We start from the raw sequence: 15,773 nt of genomic DNA, 5'->3' as shown, positions 1-15,773 counted from the left end.
TATTAAACATCCAAGTGAGAAATTGGGTGATCCATAGATATGGTATCTGGAACCCCTTTTCCATGATGTCAGAAGCTGTGCTTTTCCACCAATCAGAGCAGTGAAATTCAAAACTTGGGTTTGGACTCAGGGGAAGGAGGTAAGTCAGTTGAGTTTAAGAAAATGAAGTCCTCTTTTTGGTCAAGCCTAACAGTCACAAGTTCCATTTGGTTGTTTGAGGTACTACTTCAGCGTTACTTTGCCTTATTTTACCCCTGTTGCACATGTCCTCCTTGAGGAAGAGGAGAGGTGGCCAGACAGAGTCTCGAAATTTCTGTTTCACTGGGCCACAGAGCAACATGATGGTGGCCATTTCTAAATCTGAAAGGCCTAAGCACTGAGCCTTAGTACAGCTCAGCGTTTCTCAACAGGACCCCCATGTTGGCACTTGGCCCAGGACAATTCTTGTCATACTAGAATGTCCTGATCATTGTAAGAGGGTTCATGTATGTCAATAGAATGTGCCAGTCATTGTGACAACCCAAAACATCCTTCTCACAATTCCAGATACCTCCGACTGGGTTGGTACCTTATCCTCGATGAGAACCAATGGACTATTTGTGCTCACTGGACTGCAACATCTCAGCCCACGCTTTGACCTTGCACCCTGCCATTTCCATGTGCCTGCTTGGCAAGAGGTTCCAGGTTATTAAACATTCTCATTCCTACAATTTTAAAGACAGTGGGTTCCCAAATAATTAAAATATAATGTTAATATAAGAACGATTTGGAATATAGTTGAATTTTAGAAGATTTATAAGTCAAGGTGTAATCTGGTAGAAACTCAGAGACATTGTTATAACTGGTCTTCTTTGTGCTGTGACCATGCTGAAAAGAGAGTTAATAGAACGCTGGCTGTCGGTTCATAGTGAATAATAACAGCATGTGTCCTAATGCTTCAGATTTGTGACTAGAGATGCCCTGAAAGAATACTTTGAAAATGCAGAACCTTGATCTGGTGATTGTAGCTGTTAGGGTCTCAGAAGACTCTGTTCCTACACTGGGTCATAAAGCTGTTACTCTATCTCAAATCTACATCAGAAAGAAAAAAATTTGCATTTATATATTTGTGATAGGCTACGTTTTATTGTACCAATTATCACAGAGCTTTTATTGGACACCTATTGTGAGCCAGGCACCGTGCTAGTTTCTTTGAACGCATTTTTAAATTTAAAGCCCACAGAATGCCTCTGTGGAGAGCAGTATTATCATTCCCATTCTGCTTGTAAGGACATGAAGCCTCAAATTGTGCAACTCGCTCAGGATCACTAAGCCAGTAGGAGACAGAGTCAGATTTTAAACCCAGACTTTGAAATTTATTCTATAACTACTTTAGGCTACATGGATCCGGAGTGATTTTGTCCAACAGATATTCACCAAGCACTTGGCCTTGCCCTGGGAAAACAGGGCAGAGATGCCCTTGCCTGACTGGATGTATAGATGGATGCACGGGTTTGTGGAAAGACGGTTAAAAATAAACGATGGGGGAAATGCATAGAATAACGAGATGAAGAGCGGGTGGAATGGGAGGGTAAGTGAATGAGTGACCGAATGAAGAAGTAACCGAGGAAACGGAACGGTATGGGAGGGAATGAATGAATGGATGAACAGGTGGATGGAAGGATGAATGCATGAATGAGGAAGAGGGTTTGAGGCTGCACTCCCTGAAGCCTAAACGCCAGGCTCCGGGCCGCTGGCGGGTGGGCGGGCGGGCGGCTACTCCACACAGTACGGTAGGCGCGGGCCGCTCCTCCTCGAGCCCCGCTCGCGCCTCCTCCCCCCCACCCCCTCCTCCTCCTCCTCCTCCTCCTTCTCCTCCTCCTCCGTCGCCCGCCCGCCGGCCGCCCGGACCCCAGTCCCCGGCGGGCGGGCGGAGGAGGCGGCCGCCCGCGCTGTTGCGCTCGCCCCGCCGCCGCCGCCGCCCGGCGAGCCGCGATGCGCAGAGGGGCCGCACCGCCGGGGCCGCCGCCGCCACGCGCCGCACCATGAAGCTCCGCAGCAAGGCGGCGGCGCTGCTCCTGCTGGCGCTGGCCGCGCTGCTGCTCGCGCTGCTGTCCCTGCGCGCCGGCCGCGCCGGCCCCCGCGCCGCCCGCGCGCCGCGTCCGCCCCGCAGCGCCACCCCGCGCCGGCCCCGAGCGCCTCCCGGGCCCCGGCGCCCTCCCGGGAGCCCGCCCGCGCGCTCGGCGACGCCGGCCCCCGCGTCCGCTCCCCCGAGCCGGCCGCCGGGGCGCCGCGAGCCTGGAGAAGTTGGTGAGGTGAGTCGTGGCAGCCCCAGAATCCCTTCTGGGGACCCGTGTCTCGCCCCCTCAGCCTGTGCCAAGTCCAGGGGAGGCTTTGGGCTGGAGGGACAGACTCCAAGCTCCCCCGCGGGCTGCCCAGTTGTGTTTTTTGCCCGCTGGAGCTGAAGAACCACCTTTGTGGAGTCCTGTTGACAGCGCAGTGCTGCTATCACGCACAGTTTTGAAAGAGAAGTGCCCGGGAGGGTGGTTTATATGTTACATTTATTTTTTTAACAGGGCAAGACGTGTGTTTGCGTTCTTGCAAACATGCGCCCTTTGTTTAATTTTTCAAAAGCCATCACGATGCAAGAATGCTTTATCTAACTCTCATGTTTCACAGAATTTTTACCAAAAACTTGGATGTGGTTGAGTTGGAAAAGTTAGATGTTTACCAAAAACTAGCTGCCTCTCATTGAACCTTGAATCGCCCTTGCTTAGTATAGAAGGGGCACTCGACCTAGGTTTATTAAAAAAGAAGTTTTCTTCCTGGAAGGAGCGATGCGTGGCACGGGAAAGAGAGAGTGACGGTTTCCCTGTTCCTCGTTCTGTTTCAGACTCAAGTACGGTCAAAGCGTCTCACAAGGAAAACATCTTAACCTCTGACATTGTGTTTGATATTCTCTTTCTCTGCGCGGAGCTTAACCCGCCACAGCTTTTCATCAGAGCGTTTTATCTTTGTCCTTAGGGTTGCTGGACCGCCCCCAGGTTAGGGATTTGCGTTCATTTCCTTTGTTGTGAGAGCTTTTTAACAATCCCCCCCGTCTTGTAGCGGGTCTGTTTCCTCTGCCCTTTGGAAGCTGGTGATGTTTGTAACTGCCGTTCCTGCGTCTGCGTGTGCTGGGCTCCTTCATTACTTGAAATGAGGAATTCTTTCTGGCCCTGATGCCTAAATCTGTTCTGGCGCTTTTACTGTAACTAAGAGAAAAGACACGAAGCTTCAAGAGGAGCTGTGTCAGCTTCTGGTTCTCTTCTGCCTCAGAATAAATATACAGATGGGTACTGACAAGTTTGAGAGGGGAAAAAGCCCAATCATCTACAGAGTCCCTTTTAAGTATTGGGAACGATTTACAAGCTCTTATGAATATATACATACTTTAAAATCAGGCATTTCTGTTAGGAGCTGGGGGTTCTTATAATGTGTTGCCCTAAGGTTCAACTGCAAGTTTACTAAGATCTGTAAGTGGAAGGGACAGCTCGTAAGACAGTGACGACTGACACCATTTAACACAGCTAATCTTTTGCCAGGCACCCTGCTAACAGCAGTCCACAAAAGCAGTCCTTGTTAAGACTTACTGTGCATATATGAACCGTGTCATCTGCACCACAGCCCTATGGTAGCGGTTCTCGAAGTGTAGTCTTGGAACCAGCAGCAACAGTGTCTCCTGAGGCCATCATTAGAAATGCAGATTCTCAGGCCCCAGCCGGCCCCACGAAATCAGAATCAGTGGGGGTGAGGTCAGTAATCTGTGTTCTAGCAAGCCCTCCCATTGTTTCTAACACACACCAGCCTTTGAGAGCCTGCTCTATGAAGTAAGCACTAATCATTATAATCCCCATTCCACAGGTAAGGGAAGTAACACACAAGGTTTAACCATTTGCCTGGGGTTCATAGATCACTTGTGGTGGATAAGGGTAAAGACTCAGGCGGTCTGGGCGGGGTTGACTCTTACCTGCTATGCTGTTGTCATAACCCTAACTAGTCATGCCTGCATTTCATAGTTTTTCTGAGATTTTTCTAAAGAAGCATCATGGATTTTTACAACAGTCTCATTCTTCAAGGTGTTGGGTACATGGGGCAGCGTCTTCTTGTCTCTATCTGAACAAATTGGCTCTAAGAAGAGATCATGAGCAGAATCCAAATGGATGTTTTAGGGGAGGACTATTTCCACGAGCAACAGTACCTCCTGAAGCCATTTTTCTTTTGAACATATCTCTTATATTATCATGGAAGTCATGGCCAACACCATAGGAATATAGAACAAAATTCTTAAAACTCTGGAAAGAGCGAACAACAAAAAAGCCACTGGAAGTCTCAAGCTCAGATGCATAAAGATGAAAGTCTATGACCTCTGGAGAAGTTGACATTTTCAGGGACTTAATTTTTTTTTTTTTTTTTTTTTTTTTTTTTTTACTGCCTGGACAGAAATGGCAGCAGAAGATTCTGAGACAATGAGGGAGCAGGAGGGAAGATCTCTGCATGGACTCCTTTATTGCTCTTCTAATCCTGCTTGGGTTAAATTTTTGTGGTTTAGGAGGAATTTCACTTTAGGGAGGGAAAAGAAAGCCTCGTGTTTTCAGAAATTGGGTGCTTTAATCTCGTTACGTGGCTGGAATCCAGAAGAGATGAAGGTACATGATCTCATTTCTCGGGCCCAGGGAGTAGTCAGCAGCAAGCGTGGGGTTGGACGGGGTACAGTCCACCACCTGCTGACCATCCGTGGCCCGGGCTGCCTTGCTTCCCCCAGGGTACGGCTGTAAGTGAAGTCCTGCCACGTCAGCGCAGGAAGCATAGCCCTCTCCTTCCACATCTTGTTTTCATTTCAGAGAAGTTTCCAGGGACTTGCCTAGTTAGCAGACAGACCCTACAATTTTATAACTAGTCATTTGTATGCAATCTGTCCTGCGGTGGCCTCTCCTCTCTATAAATATAAAGCCCAGAGGTAAGGTCTGAGCTTTTAGGTCAGGGGTGGGATCTGGAAATGGACACCACAATCTACGTAGCCATTCCAAGTGCACAAGAGAAATGAAATCTTCTCTTCATTTTGGTTTATTGGTGATTTACACCTGGCTGACTTCCAGAGAGAATTTGAGACGACTTTCAGTAAAAAAACATATATAATAAGGCCATTGAAATCATCCTAAAAAATGAAAAGTCATAAAGGGGAGGGAGAAATAAGCACTGTTTGTCAAAAACTAAGCCACTATTGTTATGAGGAGTAAGTATTAATTTTAGCTCTAAGCTTCCTGGCAGCCATGTCAAAAAGGGAATCGTGATAGGCTGCCTTATTTTCACTGAATGATAAGAGGAAAAGTTGATCAAGAGGGGATGATTTGGTTCTTATGGAAATGAATTCTAAAAAGAATTTTACTGGAGAGTAAACTTTAAAAGCCTATCTCTCCAACTTGCTTCTGAAAACTCCTCTTTGAGCCTATGTATGAACAGGCAGTGGAACATAACTGCTAATCAGTGCAACGTAGAAAAGAATTTGGCATCTGGAGGCCAGAAAATTGGGTTCTAATCCCAAGCCATTTCACCTTAATTTCCTCATCTGTAAACTGAGCAAATCAATCCAAAAGTTTTCCAAGATCTCTTCCAGCTCTGACATTTGATGATCCTATGATGAGATCATCCAGTTTAGCTGTAAAATCCTAACAATGACTATTGCTTAGCCCTTTGTGCTGCCTCTTGCAAAATTGGTTTCTTATTTATTGGCTCTAGCCTAGAACTCTTACTGATTACTCAATCTCAACCCTCTCCTGAACTTTATTCTTTTTCTTTTTGCATTGGCCTGGGTATTGCTGTTTTCTCTTGAAATATGGTTTCTAAGGGAGACTTAGGCTACCTCGGAGCTCTGTGGAGGTCCTCTGCCATTTCAGTCCACAGTCATTCAGCAAATGTTTTTGCACATATATTCTGGACCAGGCACTCATTGTACAGTGGTGAAAGGAGTTGTTGCTCTTGCAGAATTTGGGAGAGGTGGGGGTGGGGAGACAATAGAGAAACACGTTTACACTTGGCAGCCTCCCCAGCTGTTCCAATGAAAGGAAGCGTGTTTACTCGCTCATCAAGAGACACCATTTCCTGCAGTTCCCTTTGGTATCTGAGATAAGTCTTTTCGGAGGGTTCAAGCCTGAATAAAGGTTTCACTTAAGGGGGATGGTGTGATATAGCAAAATGCCAACTCTGCGGTGATCCTATAATTAGCTGGTAGCCCCAGAGCACATTAAAGGTCTCCAGAACTTAGGGACCGTCTGTGATACGTGCTCTGAGTCTTGATTCTATTCACATTCATTTTTGTTGATTGGTCCATGATTCCGCCTTTTATTGATCAGCAAGTCATATTGGCTCTATGTCAAAATATATCCCCGGGCACCTGGGTGGCACAGTCGGTTAAGCGTTCGACTCTTGGTTTCAGCTCAGGTCATGATCTCAGGGTCTTGAGATCAAGCCCCGCATCGGGCTGCCTACTCAGCAAGGAATCTGCTTGAGATTCTCTCACCCTCTCTCCTTCCTACTCGTGATCTCACTCTCACTAAAATAAATAAATAAATAAATAAATAAATAAATAAATAAATAAATAAATAAATAAATCTTTTAAAAAAGTATATCTCCCCACTTGCACGCCTACCACTGGCTCCTAAACACCACCTTTCACACGTGGGCCCCTCAGTAGCACAAGATCTGGTTTGCACGCCTCCACTCTAGCGCCCTCTACAGTCCATTTCCCGTATAGCTGCTGGAACAATGTGAACTATGTAGACCACGTTGGGTCTTTGCTGGGGAAAGCCTCCTATTACCGACTTCTCCTCACAATGAGAAGAAAATTCAGATTTTTAGTCGGCCTTCATGCCTTGCCTGATCGCAGACCCATTTGGGTCTCTGACCTTGTCTCTTACCACTGTGTTTCAGCTACACTAGCCTTCAAGTATGCTGAACTCATTCCCACCTCAGCACTTGTTACTTGTTCCCTGTGCTAGAATGTTCTTTTTTTAAAGATTTTATTTATTTGACAGAGAGAGAGACAGCCAGCGAGAGAGGGAACACACGCAGGGGGAGTGGGAGAGGAAGAAGCAGGCTTCCAGCTGAAGAGCCTGACGTGGGGCTCGATCCCAGAACTCCGGGATCACGCCCTGAGCCGAAGGCAGACGCTTAACGACTGCGCCACCCAGGCGCCCCTAGAATGTTCTTTACTCACATCCTTGTGTGGCTAGTCCCTTACTTCTTTCAGGACTATGCTTTCAGGTTTTCTTTTCTTTTTTTTTTTTTAAGATTTTATTTATTTATTTGACAGAGACAGGGAGCAAGAGAGGGAACACAAGCAGGGGGAGTGGGAGAGGAAGAAGCAGGCTCCCAGCAGAGCAACGAGCCCAATGCGGGGCTCGATCCTAGGACCCTGGGATCACACCCTGGGCCGAAGGCAGATGCTTAACGACTGAGCACCCAGGCACCCTGCTTTCAGGTTTTCTTCTCAGAAGAGTCCTCCCAACTGCTCTAGAAAAAAGGACCTCCCCATCATTCTCTACTCCCTTACCCTGGTTAGTGCTTTTTTTTTTTTTTAGTAGCACTGGTTATTATATGAACATTGTGTTTTATTTGCTCCTCTCCTGCAATGTATACTTCATGTCTTATTCATCCCTGTACCACTGGTACCTAGAACAGAGTTGATCTCATAGTAGGTACTCAATGCGTATTTGTCAAATCACCTAATGAACGAACACAGCACCTACCTTGTGCCAGCACTATGTGAAGATTTTACATACATGATTACATTACATATTATTTAATAATATTTGAAATAATCTCGTAGTAAAGAACAATAAGAATGATAGTGAGGATCTCTAATTGTAACATCCTTACAAGAGAGGGTATCTTTTTTCTTTTTAATAGATGTTACTTTTTAGAATAGTTTGAGATTTTTAGAAAAACTGAGAAAGTAGTACAGAGTTTCCATATACCCTGAACCCAGTCTCCTCCGTTATTAAAATCTTACATCAGTTTGATATATTTGTTCTAATTAATGAAGTAATAGTATAATTACTAATGTATAGTTTGTTTACATTTTCTTAGTTTTTACAGAATGTCCCTTTTCTGTTCCAGGATCTTGGCCAGGATAGCACAAGATATTTATTTCCTTTTTTTTTTTTTAAAGATTTTATTTATTTATTTATTTGAGAGAGAGAGTGAGAGAGAGAGAACACGAGCATGAGGGGTGAGGGGCAGAGGGAGAAGTAGGCTCTCCGCTGAGCAGGGAGCCTGACACAGGGCTTGATTCTGGGACTCTGGGATCATGACCGAGCTGAAGGCAGATGCTTAACTGACTGAGCCCCCCAGGCGCCCCGCATGTGATATTTAGATGTCACATCTCCTTAGGCTCTTCTTGGCTATGGCAGTTTCTCAAACTGTCCTTGTTTTAAAACCTTGGGAGTTTTAAAAAGCATTGGTCAGATATTTTGTAGGATGCCCTACCATTGGAATGTGTCTGATGCTTTACTCTTGATCGTACGAAGTTATGGGTTATTGGGAGGAAGGCCAGTGAGGGAAAGTGTCCTTTCCATCGTATCATATCGAATATATGCTATTGACATGATTTATGACTGCTTTGGTCACCTGTAAGAGGTGGTGTGTATTTGGGGTTTTCTACTGGCAATTTGTTCTTTCCCCCCGCCCCACCCTTGCCATGCTATATACTTAATTTTTTAAAAAAGATTTATTTATTTGAGAGAGAGAGAGAGCTGGAAGGGGGAGAGGGAGAGAGTCTCAAGCAGACTTCACGCTCAGCATGGAACCTAACACAGGGCTCGATCTCACAACCCTGAGATCACTACCTGAATGGAAACCAAGAGCCGGACGCTTAACCACTGCACCACCCAGGTGCCTCCATACTATAAACTGTAGAAGGAAGTCACTGGCCAGCCCACACCTGAGGGGTGAGCAGTGATGCTCTCCCTCCTTGATGGTGGGAGTATCTACCTAAATTATTTTAAATTCTCCTAATGGGAGATTTGATTCTTCTCCTCCATTTATTAATTTATCCAGTCATTATATCAGTATGGACTTATGGATATATATTTATTTTATACTTTGAGTTATAATCCTACATCACTGTTGTGTTGCTGGAATTGTTTCTTTATTGGCCATTAGGAGCTCTTACAGTTGGCTTTTATTTTCCTTTGACATACTCCAATCAATGTGTTTTTGTTTTTTGTTTTCATTTCTAGTTTTTTGAGCACTCCCTTACTCTCTGGCCCTTCAGGATGCCCTGGGCTCATCTTGTATATTTTCTGCTCCATTTTTTTGAATCAGCCATTTCTTCAAGGAGCCCTGATTCCTCTTACTGGAGAATGGTATTGGAAACTAAGAATTGGGTACAAGGCATGCTTGTTGCTACTGGGATATCATTTCTTTTAGACACTCACAGCTGACAGAGTGAAACACGTATGTGTTTATACTAACTTGCATATTTACACGTATAAATATGTCCATATGTAACCACATCTATCTATGTTGAGCTAAACATTACTCCATGGACCATTCTAGATTCCTTCCCGTACTTAATTGGGGAGAGAGAATGTTTTTGTTTTCTCAAACCCCAGTTTTCTCGCATCTCATTGGCTTTCATTGTTTAATTCCTGTGGAATGGGGGAGGAACTGGGAAGGAGTTGGATTGGATAGGATTGACTAATTCACTTAAACCAAGCAAGGCCCAACCCCTAGTTAGAGTTGAGACCATGACCACTCAAACCGCCCAGGGGAAGGTGATGTGGTAGCTGTTGTGATTGGCTTCTGACCTCTATTCCTCCCACCCGCCCCTGCAGTTTGTGGGTGGACCGCACCTCCAGGAGATGGTGTAAGCCAGGCATGGTAATCCCAGCCCTTTCACCGTGTAAGCCATGTGCTTGCAGCACTAGAACATTCAATACACTCATTTCTCTGGCAATGGTCATTGGTCCACAGGTGTTACCTGACCCATGTTGCTGAATCAGCCAGAAGGGGAGGACATATTTTATATGATTGGGCAAAAGACTCCATGTGCTAGATATGGACAAGGAAATAAATAGTCCCAGTTACTACCATGATTCTTAGAGGACCAGCTTTAGGATGAAGCCATCACTGTGAGCAGTAGAATAGAGAAAGTAGGAGAATTTGGATCCTTGAGGACGTTACTGAGCCCCAAAATTAACAAATCCTGATACCTGCCCTGTCTTGGGCCCTCCAGCTACATGTGTTGGAGTTGAGGTTTCTGGTATTTTCCTCCAAAATCATCTTACCCAAACCAGATGGTTCTTTAAATCAAAATCTCACTGCTGTCACTGGAGAGAAAGGGGAATGGTTTTGGGGGCGGGGGGTGGGGAGGCACATAGGAAAGGCACATCCACCACACCCTGGAACAGCCATTATGTGCCCTTAACCTTGTCCCAGGTGGCAGGTGATTCCAGATAGGTTCTTGGGCCAAATTAGACCCTTTCATAGGGATTTAAAAATTGGATCAGAGATAGTTTAAGAGCAAACTGTTTCAAGTGGCTAAGATTAAGGTATGAAATTCAGGATTGACTGCCATGTTTCCTGCATATGGAGGAAGCTGGTCTGCATTGAGAGTATATGAACCCGACTTGGGGAGGCAAGTCCTGATGTTGTTCCCAAGGCCAGCTCCTGCCCTTTGTTGGCTGTGCCGTTTCATCCCTTTCCTAGAATCCCTGAACTGAGTTCCTTTCACTTACTACCAAGGAGTTCTGCCTAATCTGGGCATGTGGTGCCTGCTTGTATCACCTTCACTAAGTTGAGTAAATAGTAGCCATATTGACACTAATCCCCCTACTAACTCACAGGTGAGATTCTTTTGAAGAAAATCTGAAAACAGATTTGTTTTCCTTGGAAATGCTTCTCTTCATGTTATCTCACTGAGAAAAAATAAAAGACAAAATTGTATGTTATATATATTTTACCACCATTTAAAATATTAAAAAAAAAAGAAAAGAAGAGACTTTTGCAGAAGATGGGAGATTTTGTGCTCTTTTCCAAATCTTCCCCAGCACTTGATTTCAGATTCTGAAATTCTGAAAATTGCCCCCGAAAAGAGGAATTTCTTGACTTGATACCTTTATTGGGACTCTGTGATTTTGTGCCATCAAGAAGTGACTCTGGTGTATTTGAAGGTGATGTCTTGATCTTTGCCTGTGTTCCCTCCCCTTGACCTCTTTTAGCAAAACACGATAGACTGAAATAGTCTAGTAGAAATTCATCATTGGTACCATTTAGAATCCAAGCTTTATGTAAGGAAGAGACAGTGGAGAACACGTAATCCAAAATGTGACCCCTTTTCATGGGGGGGGGGTGGGCACTGAGGTCCAAAGAGATAAAATAATAAGGTACCTAAAGCACCCAGCACAGGGCTAGCCCGTGGTGGTCACTCAACAGATTCTCCGTTCTCAGTGCTCTTCCTGTCCACCGTTGTTTATTAGTGAGGAACGGAATCATGGCTAGCCCCAGCAAGCGAGCTGTGTGGCTCTGAATTAGTCCTCCTCAGCAAATCATGGCCTCCTCCTAAGCTCAACGATAACATGACATCGTACAGGTAAAATGCTGGCACAGCCGGCAGCACGCCAGAAACTCTCAGCAGACGTGAGCTGGGGCTCAGGTGCAGATTTGGGCAGGCTTTTCCTGGATTATGACTCGAGGAGATCAAAACTCAGCTTCCGTGTATGATAAATAATACACCAGACCCGGTCTTCGGATCCTTAGTAAAAGCTAAAGGAGTAGATGAGGGAGGACCGTCTTGACGGCCTCTTGGGGACTTGGACTATGGTTCTGGAGAGTGTCAGACTGGACTTAGGGCTCTCTCTAGCCTTGGTGTCGACTCAAGGGTGGAGAGCTATGGTTTCCCAGCTCAGAAAAGTAGAGGGGGTGGCGAGGAGTTCACGGGAATTAGGAAGTGTTCTCAGGGAAGCCAAATGCAGAATTTTGTCCACAGACACTGCTACCCAGGGCTCTGCGTCGCTGGTTGAACTGGGGATGTACCTTATGGTGACTAATATAACAAAATAAAAATTATGTATAAAAAAAAGATGCCCTGCATTCTCCTCCTCTGAGTTTTGTGAGAATTATAAGGACCTCAGTTGTCTGACCCCCAGCCTTAAAGTAACAAGCTTTGGTGTTCAAGTATCAGATTTTACCCTTCAGGGAGAAAGCATTGTTAGAAACACAAGAGAAGTCGGAAGCACATTGGAAATTGGCATTTTCAAAGAAACATTTCGTTTAAAAAGTGTACAAAAACTTCAAATCTGGTTTGCAGTAAGATAGAATGCTGAGACCTAAAGTACCGTGCCTTTTGCAGCTTGCCTGCCTGTTCTTGTCATGGAATTAAAATAGTTAGAGAGGGGCGCCTGGGTGGCACAGCGGTTAAGCGTCTGCCTTCGGCTCAGGGCCTGATCCCGGCGATCTGGGATCGAGCCCCACATCAGGCTCTTCTGCTATGAGCCTGCTTCTTCCTCTCCCACTCCCCCTGCTTGTGTTCCCTCTCTTGCCGGCTGTCTCTATCTCTGTCGAATAAATAAATAAATCTTTAAAAAAAAATAAAAAAAAATAAAATAGAGAAAAATGAAGGCCTCTGGTACATTTCAGGTTAGTATTTAATAATGATGATGGTAACAACTGATATTTAATGATGACTTAAAATATGCCACGATATGGGGCACCTGATGGCTCAGTCGGTTAAGCACCTGCCTTTGGCGCTGGTCATGATCTCTGGGTCCTGGGATCAAGCCCTGAGTCAGGCTCCCTGCTCAGTGGGGAACCTGTTTCTCCCTCTCGCTCTGCCCCTCCCCACTTCTACTCTCTCTCTCAAATAAATAAGTAAAATATTTTTTTAAAAATTAAGCCACAATACTGTATGAAGCACTTCCCCATATCATTTCATTTCTTCCTAACAACTGGAGAGGTAGGTACTATTATTGGATAGGGCAGAGCACTTTCAGTTGCCAGAGATAGAGTCTTACTTCATCAGTTTATACACGTAGTCATCACAGGCGACTTACTGGCTCATAAAACTGGAAAGTGCAAAGGAGATAAGGATTCCATCGCAGGTGTACCCAGATTTCTAGCTGTCTTCCATCTCTGCCGCCTTCCGTGTGCACCACACCCTCAGGTGGGTGTTCTCCAGGTGAGAGTTCCAACAGGTCTCCGCTTGCCTTCTCCTCTTCAGTCACTGTGAAGGGAAGAACTTCATCCGTCAAGAGTCCCAGGGTTACCTCTGTTGACCTGACGTGGATCACATGCATATCCGATCACTGATGGCCATGCTTGGGGAGAGCATGATTCAGCCCTTCCAAACCTCATGGACTGAGAACAGAAGAGGAATGGCTTCTCCAAAAGAAAATTGAAGTGTTCTTACCAGAGACTCTTGGAAACAGATGCTGGTAAGAAACACCAAAACCAAAAGCAGATGTCCACTATAATCTGTATGCCCATTTTACAGATGGGGAAACTGAGGGTCAGAAATGGTTAAAGCATTTGCCCAAGATGGGGCAGCCAAGAGGCAGACCTTGAATTTGAAGCCAGGTCCATGTGCTTTGAGAGCCAAAATGCTTACCACCATGCTGTACTGGGGAACAAATCTTAAAATTTGAACTCTTTGATTGTCTTCTAGAATCCCTTTGGAGAAGATCCTTTGATTAAAACTCTCTTTTTAATCTGTAAAGATTTTTCATATTTGTAAGGGAAAATAGTTATAAAAATTACCCCTTTAAAACAAGCTTTAACATACTTACGTATTTATAGATACACATCCACATACATGGGGTATAACTCTGGAAGATTGTACCATTATACCAAAATGTTAACAGTGATTATGGAATTGGAATTATGGTACCCGCCTTTGGCTTGTCTGTATTTAAAATTTTTTCTATGATGAATGTGTGAATTAATTGTATAATTTATAAAATAAGTTAAAGTATATGAATTATCATAAAAATTAAAAATCCCTTATTGCCTGAGGCCTTGGAGGATGGAAATTAGTTGGAGAGACCATTTTTCCTCTCCTGGAGTTGGTCTTTCATGCTCTTTGTCGGGCCATGAGCTAGAAGTGTCCATTTGCAGAATACGTAATCCTCATTCTTCTCCCTTGTATGTCACCAGCAATTTATTTCAAACTAGCACTGCTGGTTCATATTTTACAATCTCAATAACATCTTAATTTGGGAAGAAGAGGGGGATAGAGAAATAGAATCTCCTGTGTGTCAGGAACAATCATGAGGGGAACAAATGAATTGAGAATTAGTCCAGGCAGGATCGCAGAGTTAGAGGGAGAGGAGTATATATAAACACACTTGTGCATGATGTCAGCGAACGGTGAATGCATGGGTTGTGAAGCTGGAGTTGGTAAAGGTGTGCACTGAGAGCCATGCCCAGAGAGGCCGGGGCTGGGGGGGGGGGGCGGCGAAAATCCAGTCCAGACTCAGATCACTGAGCTGTGAGCCCTGAGTACAGATAAAGGCTTTATCTGCCCAAAGCAGGCTCCTTTTCTGAATCACTTGTGTGTGGCCCCAAATAGAGCATAATGATTAAAAGCATGGGCTCTTCAGTCTAGTTCCCTGAGTTTGAATCCTTTCACCGCCACTTACTAATCATAAAGCAGGTGTATATGTCCAGTAATGCCGAAAAGCAGACATGCATACAGATAGACGCATAGGCAAGATTGACAGCTTCAGGCTTTGAACACCTACTATGTAATAGACCTAGACTTTGTTTAGGAACACAGCCATGTTTTAAATATCACGATCCAAACTAAAAATATGCTATTCATAATTGAATGCACTTATCAAATAATTGTGTTATGCACTGCCCCCCCAAGCAGATTTCTAGCACAGTGTTGACACTATTCATATAATACCATGGCTTCAAGGCAAATGTCAGCTTCTCTGCCTATCTCAGAAGATTAATTGTACTTGATTTAACTCCAAACCATGGGTCATTAAAAGTGATTTAACTGTTAGCACAGTCCTTAGCGTCATGTCTGGGTTTCTAAGTGAAGGCTCTACTCACAGCTCCTGCAGGGAAATTTTTTGTCAGGGGACGAATGTGTTCCCAGACCTGTGGTTTGCAGAGAACTTTATTAGTGTCTCTCACTGCCAGCGTGTAGCATGGATATAATTACCCATTACCAGCCTCTCCTTCTAGAGGCTGAAGCAAGGTGTTTCCGCTTCTAAACCGCCACTCTGGCCTCATCTGCAGGCCTTCTGCAGGCTCCAAAAGCTATGGTTTCATCTGGTAGGATTCCACTCGGGAGGGAATCTATTCTTCGCCCCGATGAGAGTATTCGATTTCTCAACATTCATCTTCTACCATTTTTTTCCCAAAATAGTTCTATGTTTCCTTCCCTATGAAAACAAGTTACCAACAACACTGTTTTAGACTCTGTTTTAAAGAACTGGTCTTCTCTGTTAAGCCTCCATTGCCTGCCCGCCACCCCGTCAGGTTTACCTGCGTTAATTCAGCTTGTCAGTTAAGGAGAAGCCCCAGTAAGAGGTAGCAGGAGACAGCAGAAAAGAGGGTCTGAGGAGAACCAATTACTCACTTTAATAATTCAGTGTGTTTTGCAGTAATAGGCTACAAAGTAAATAGCACTACACATAAGTGCCATATTTCATTATTTATACACTCCAGAAATTGAAGTTTAATTAAGTTGCACTCTTGAGACTTTTAAGTGATTAAGGAGACGCCTCATCTCGGACAGTGTAGAG

At 44.7% G+C, this 15,773-nt stretch overlaps 1 protein-coding gene across 1 annotated transcript in view; it reads left to right on the top strand.

The window, feature by feature from the left end:
• The first annotated feature begins 2,024 nt into the window (after positions 1 to 2,024).
• Positions 2,025 to 15,773, top strand: part of GXYLT2 (glucoside xylosyltransferase 2) — an 89,866-nt gene continuing 76,117 nt past the window's right edge. Inside the window, 3 exon segments of the mRNA XM_040628548.1 lie at positions 2,025 to 2,112; positions 2,115 to 2,171; positions 2,174 to 2,294. Of these exon segments, the coding sequence (XP_040484482.1) occupies positions 2,025 to 2,112; positions 2,115 to 2,171; positions 2,174 to 2,294 (266 nt within the window).

The sequence above is a fragment of the Ursus maritimus genome, unplaced genomic scaffold, assembly GCF_017311325.1.
Source record: "Ursus maritimus isolate PB19 unplaced genomic scaffold, ASM1731132v1 scaffold_14, whole genome shotgun sequence".
Lineage (NCBI taxonomy): Eukaryota > Metazoa > Chordata > Mammalia > Carnivora > Ursidae > Ursus > Ursus maritimus.
The sequence above is the reverse complement of the archived record's forward strand: the minus strand, read 5'-3'. Positions and strand labels throughout refer to the sequence as shown.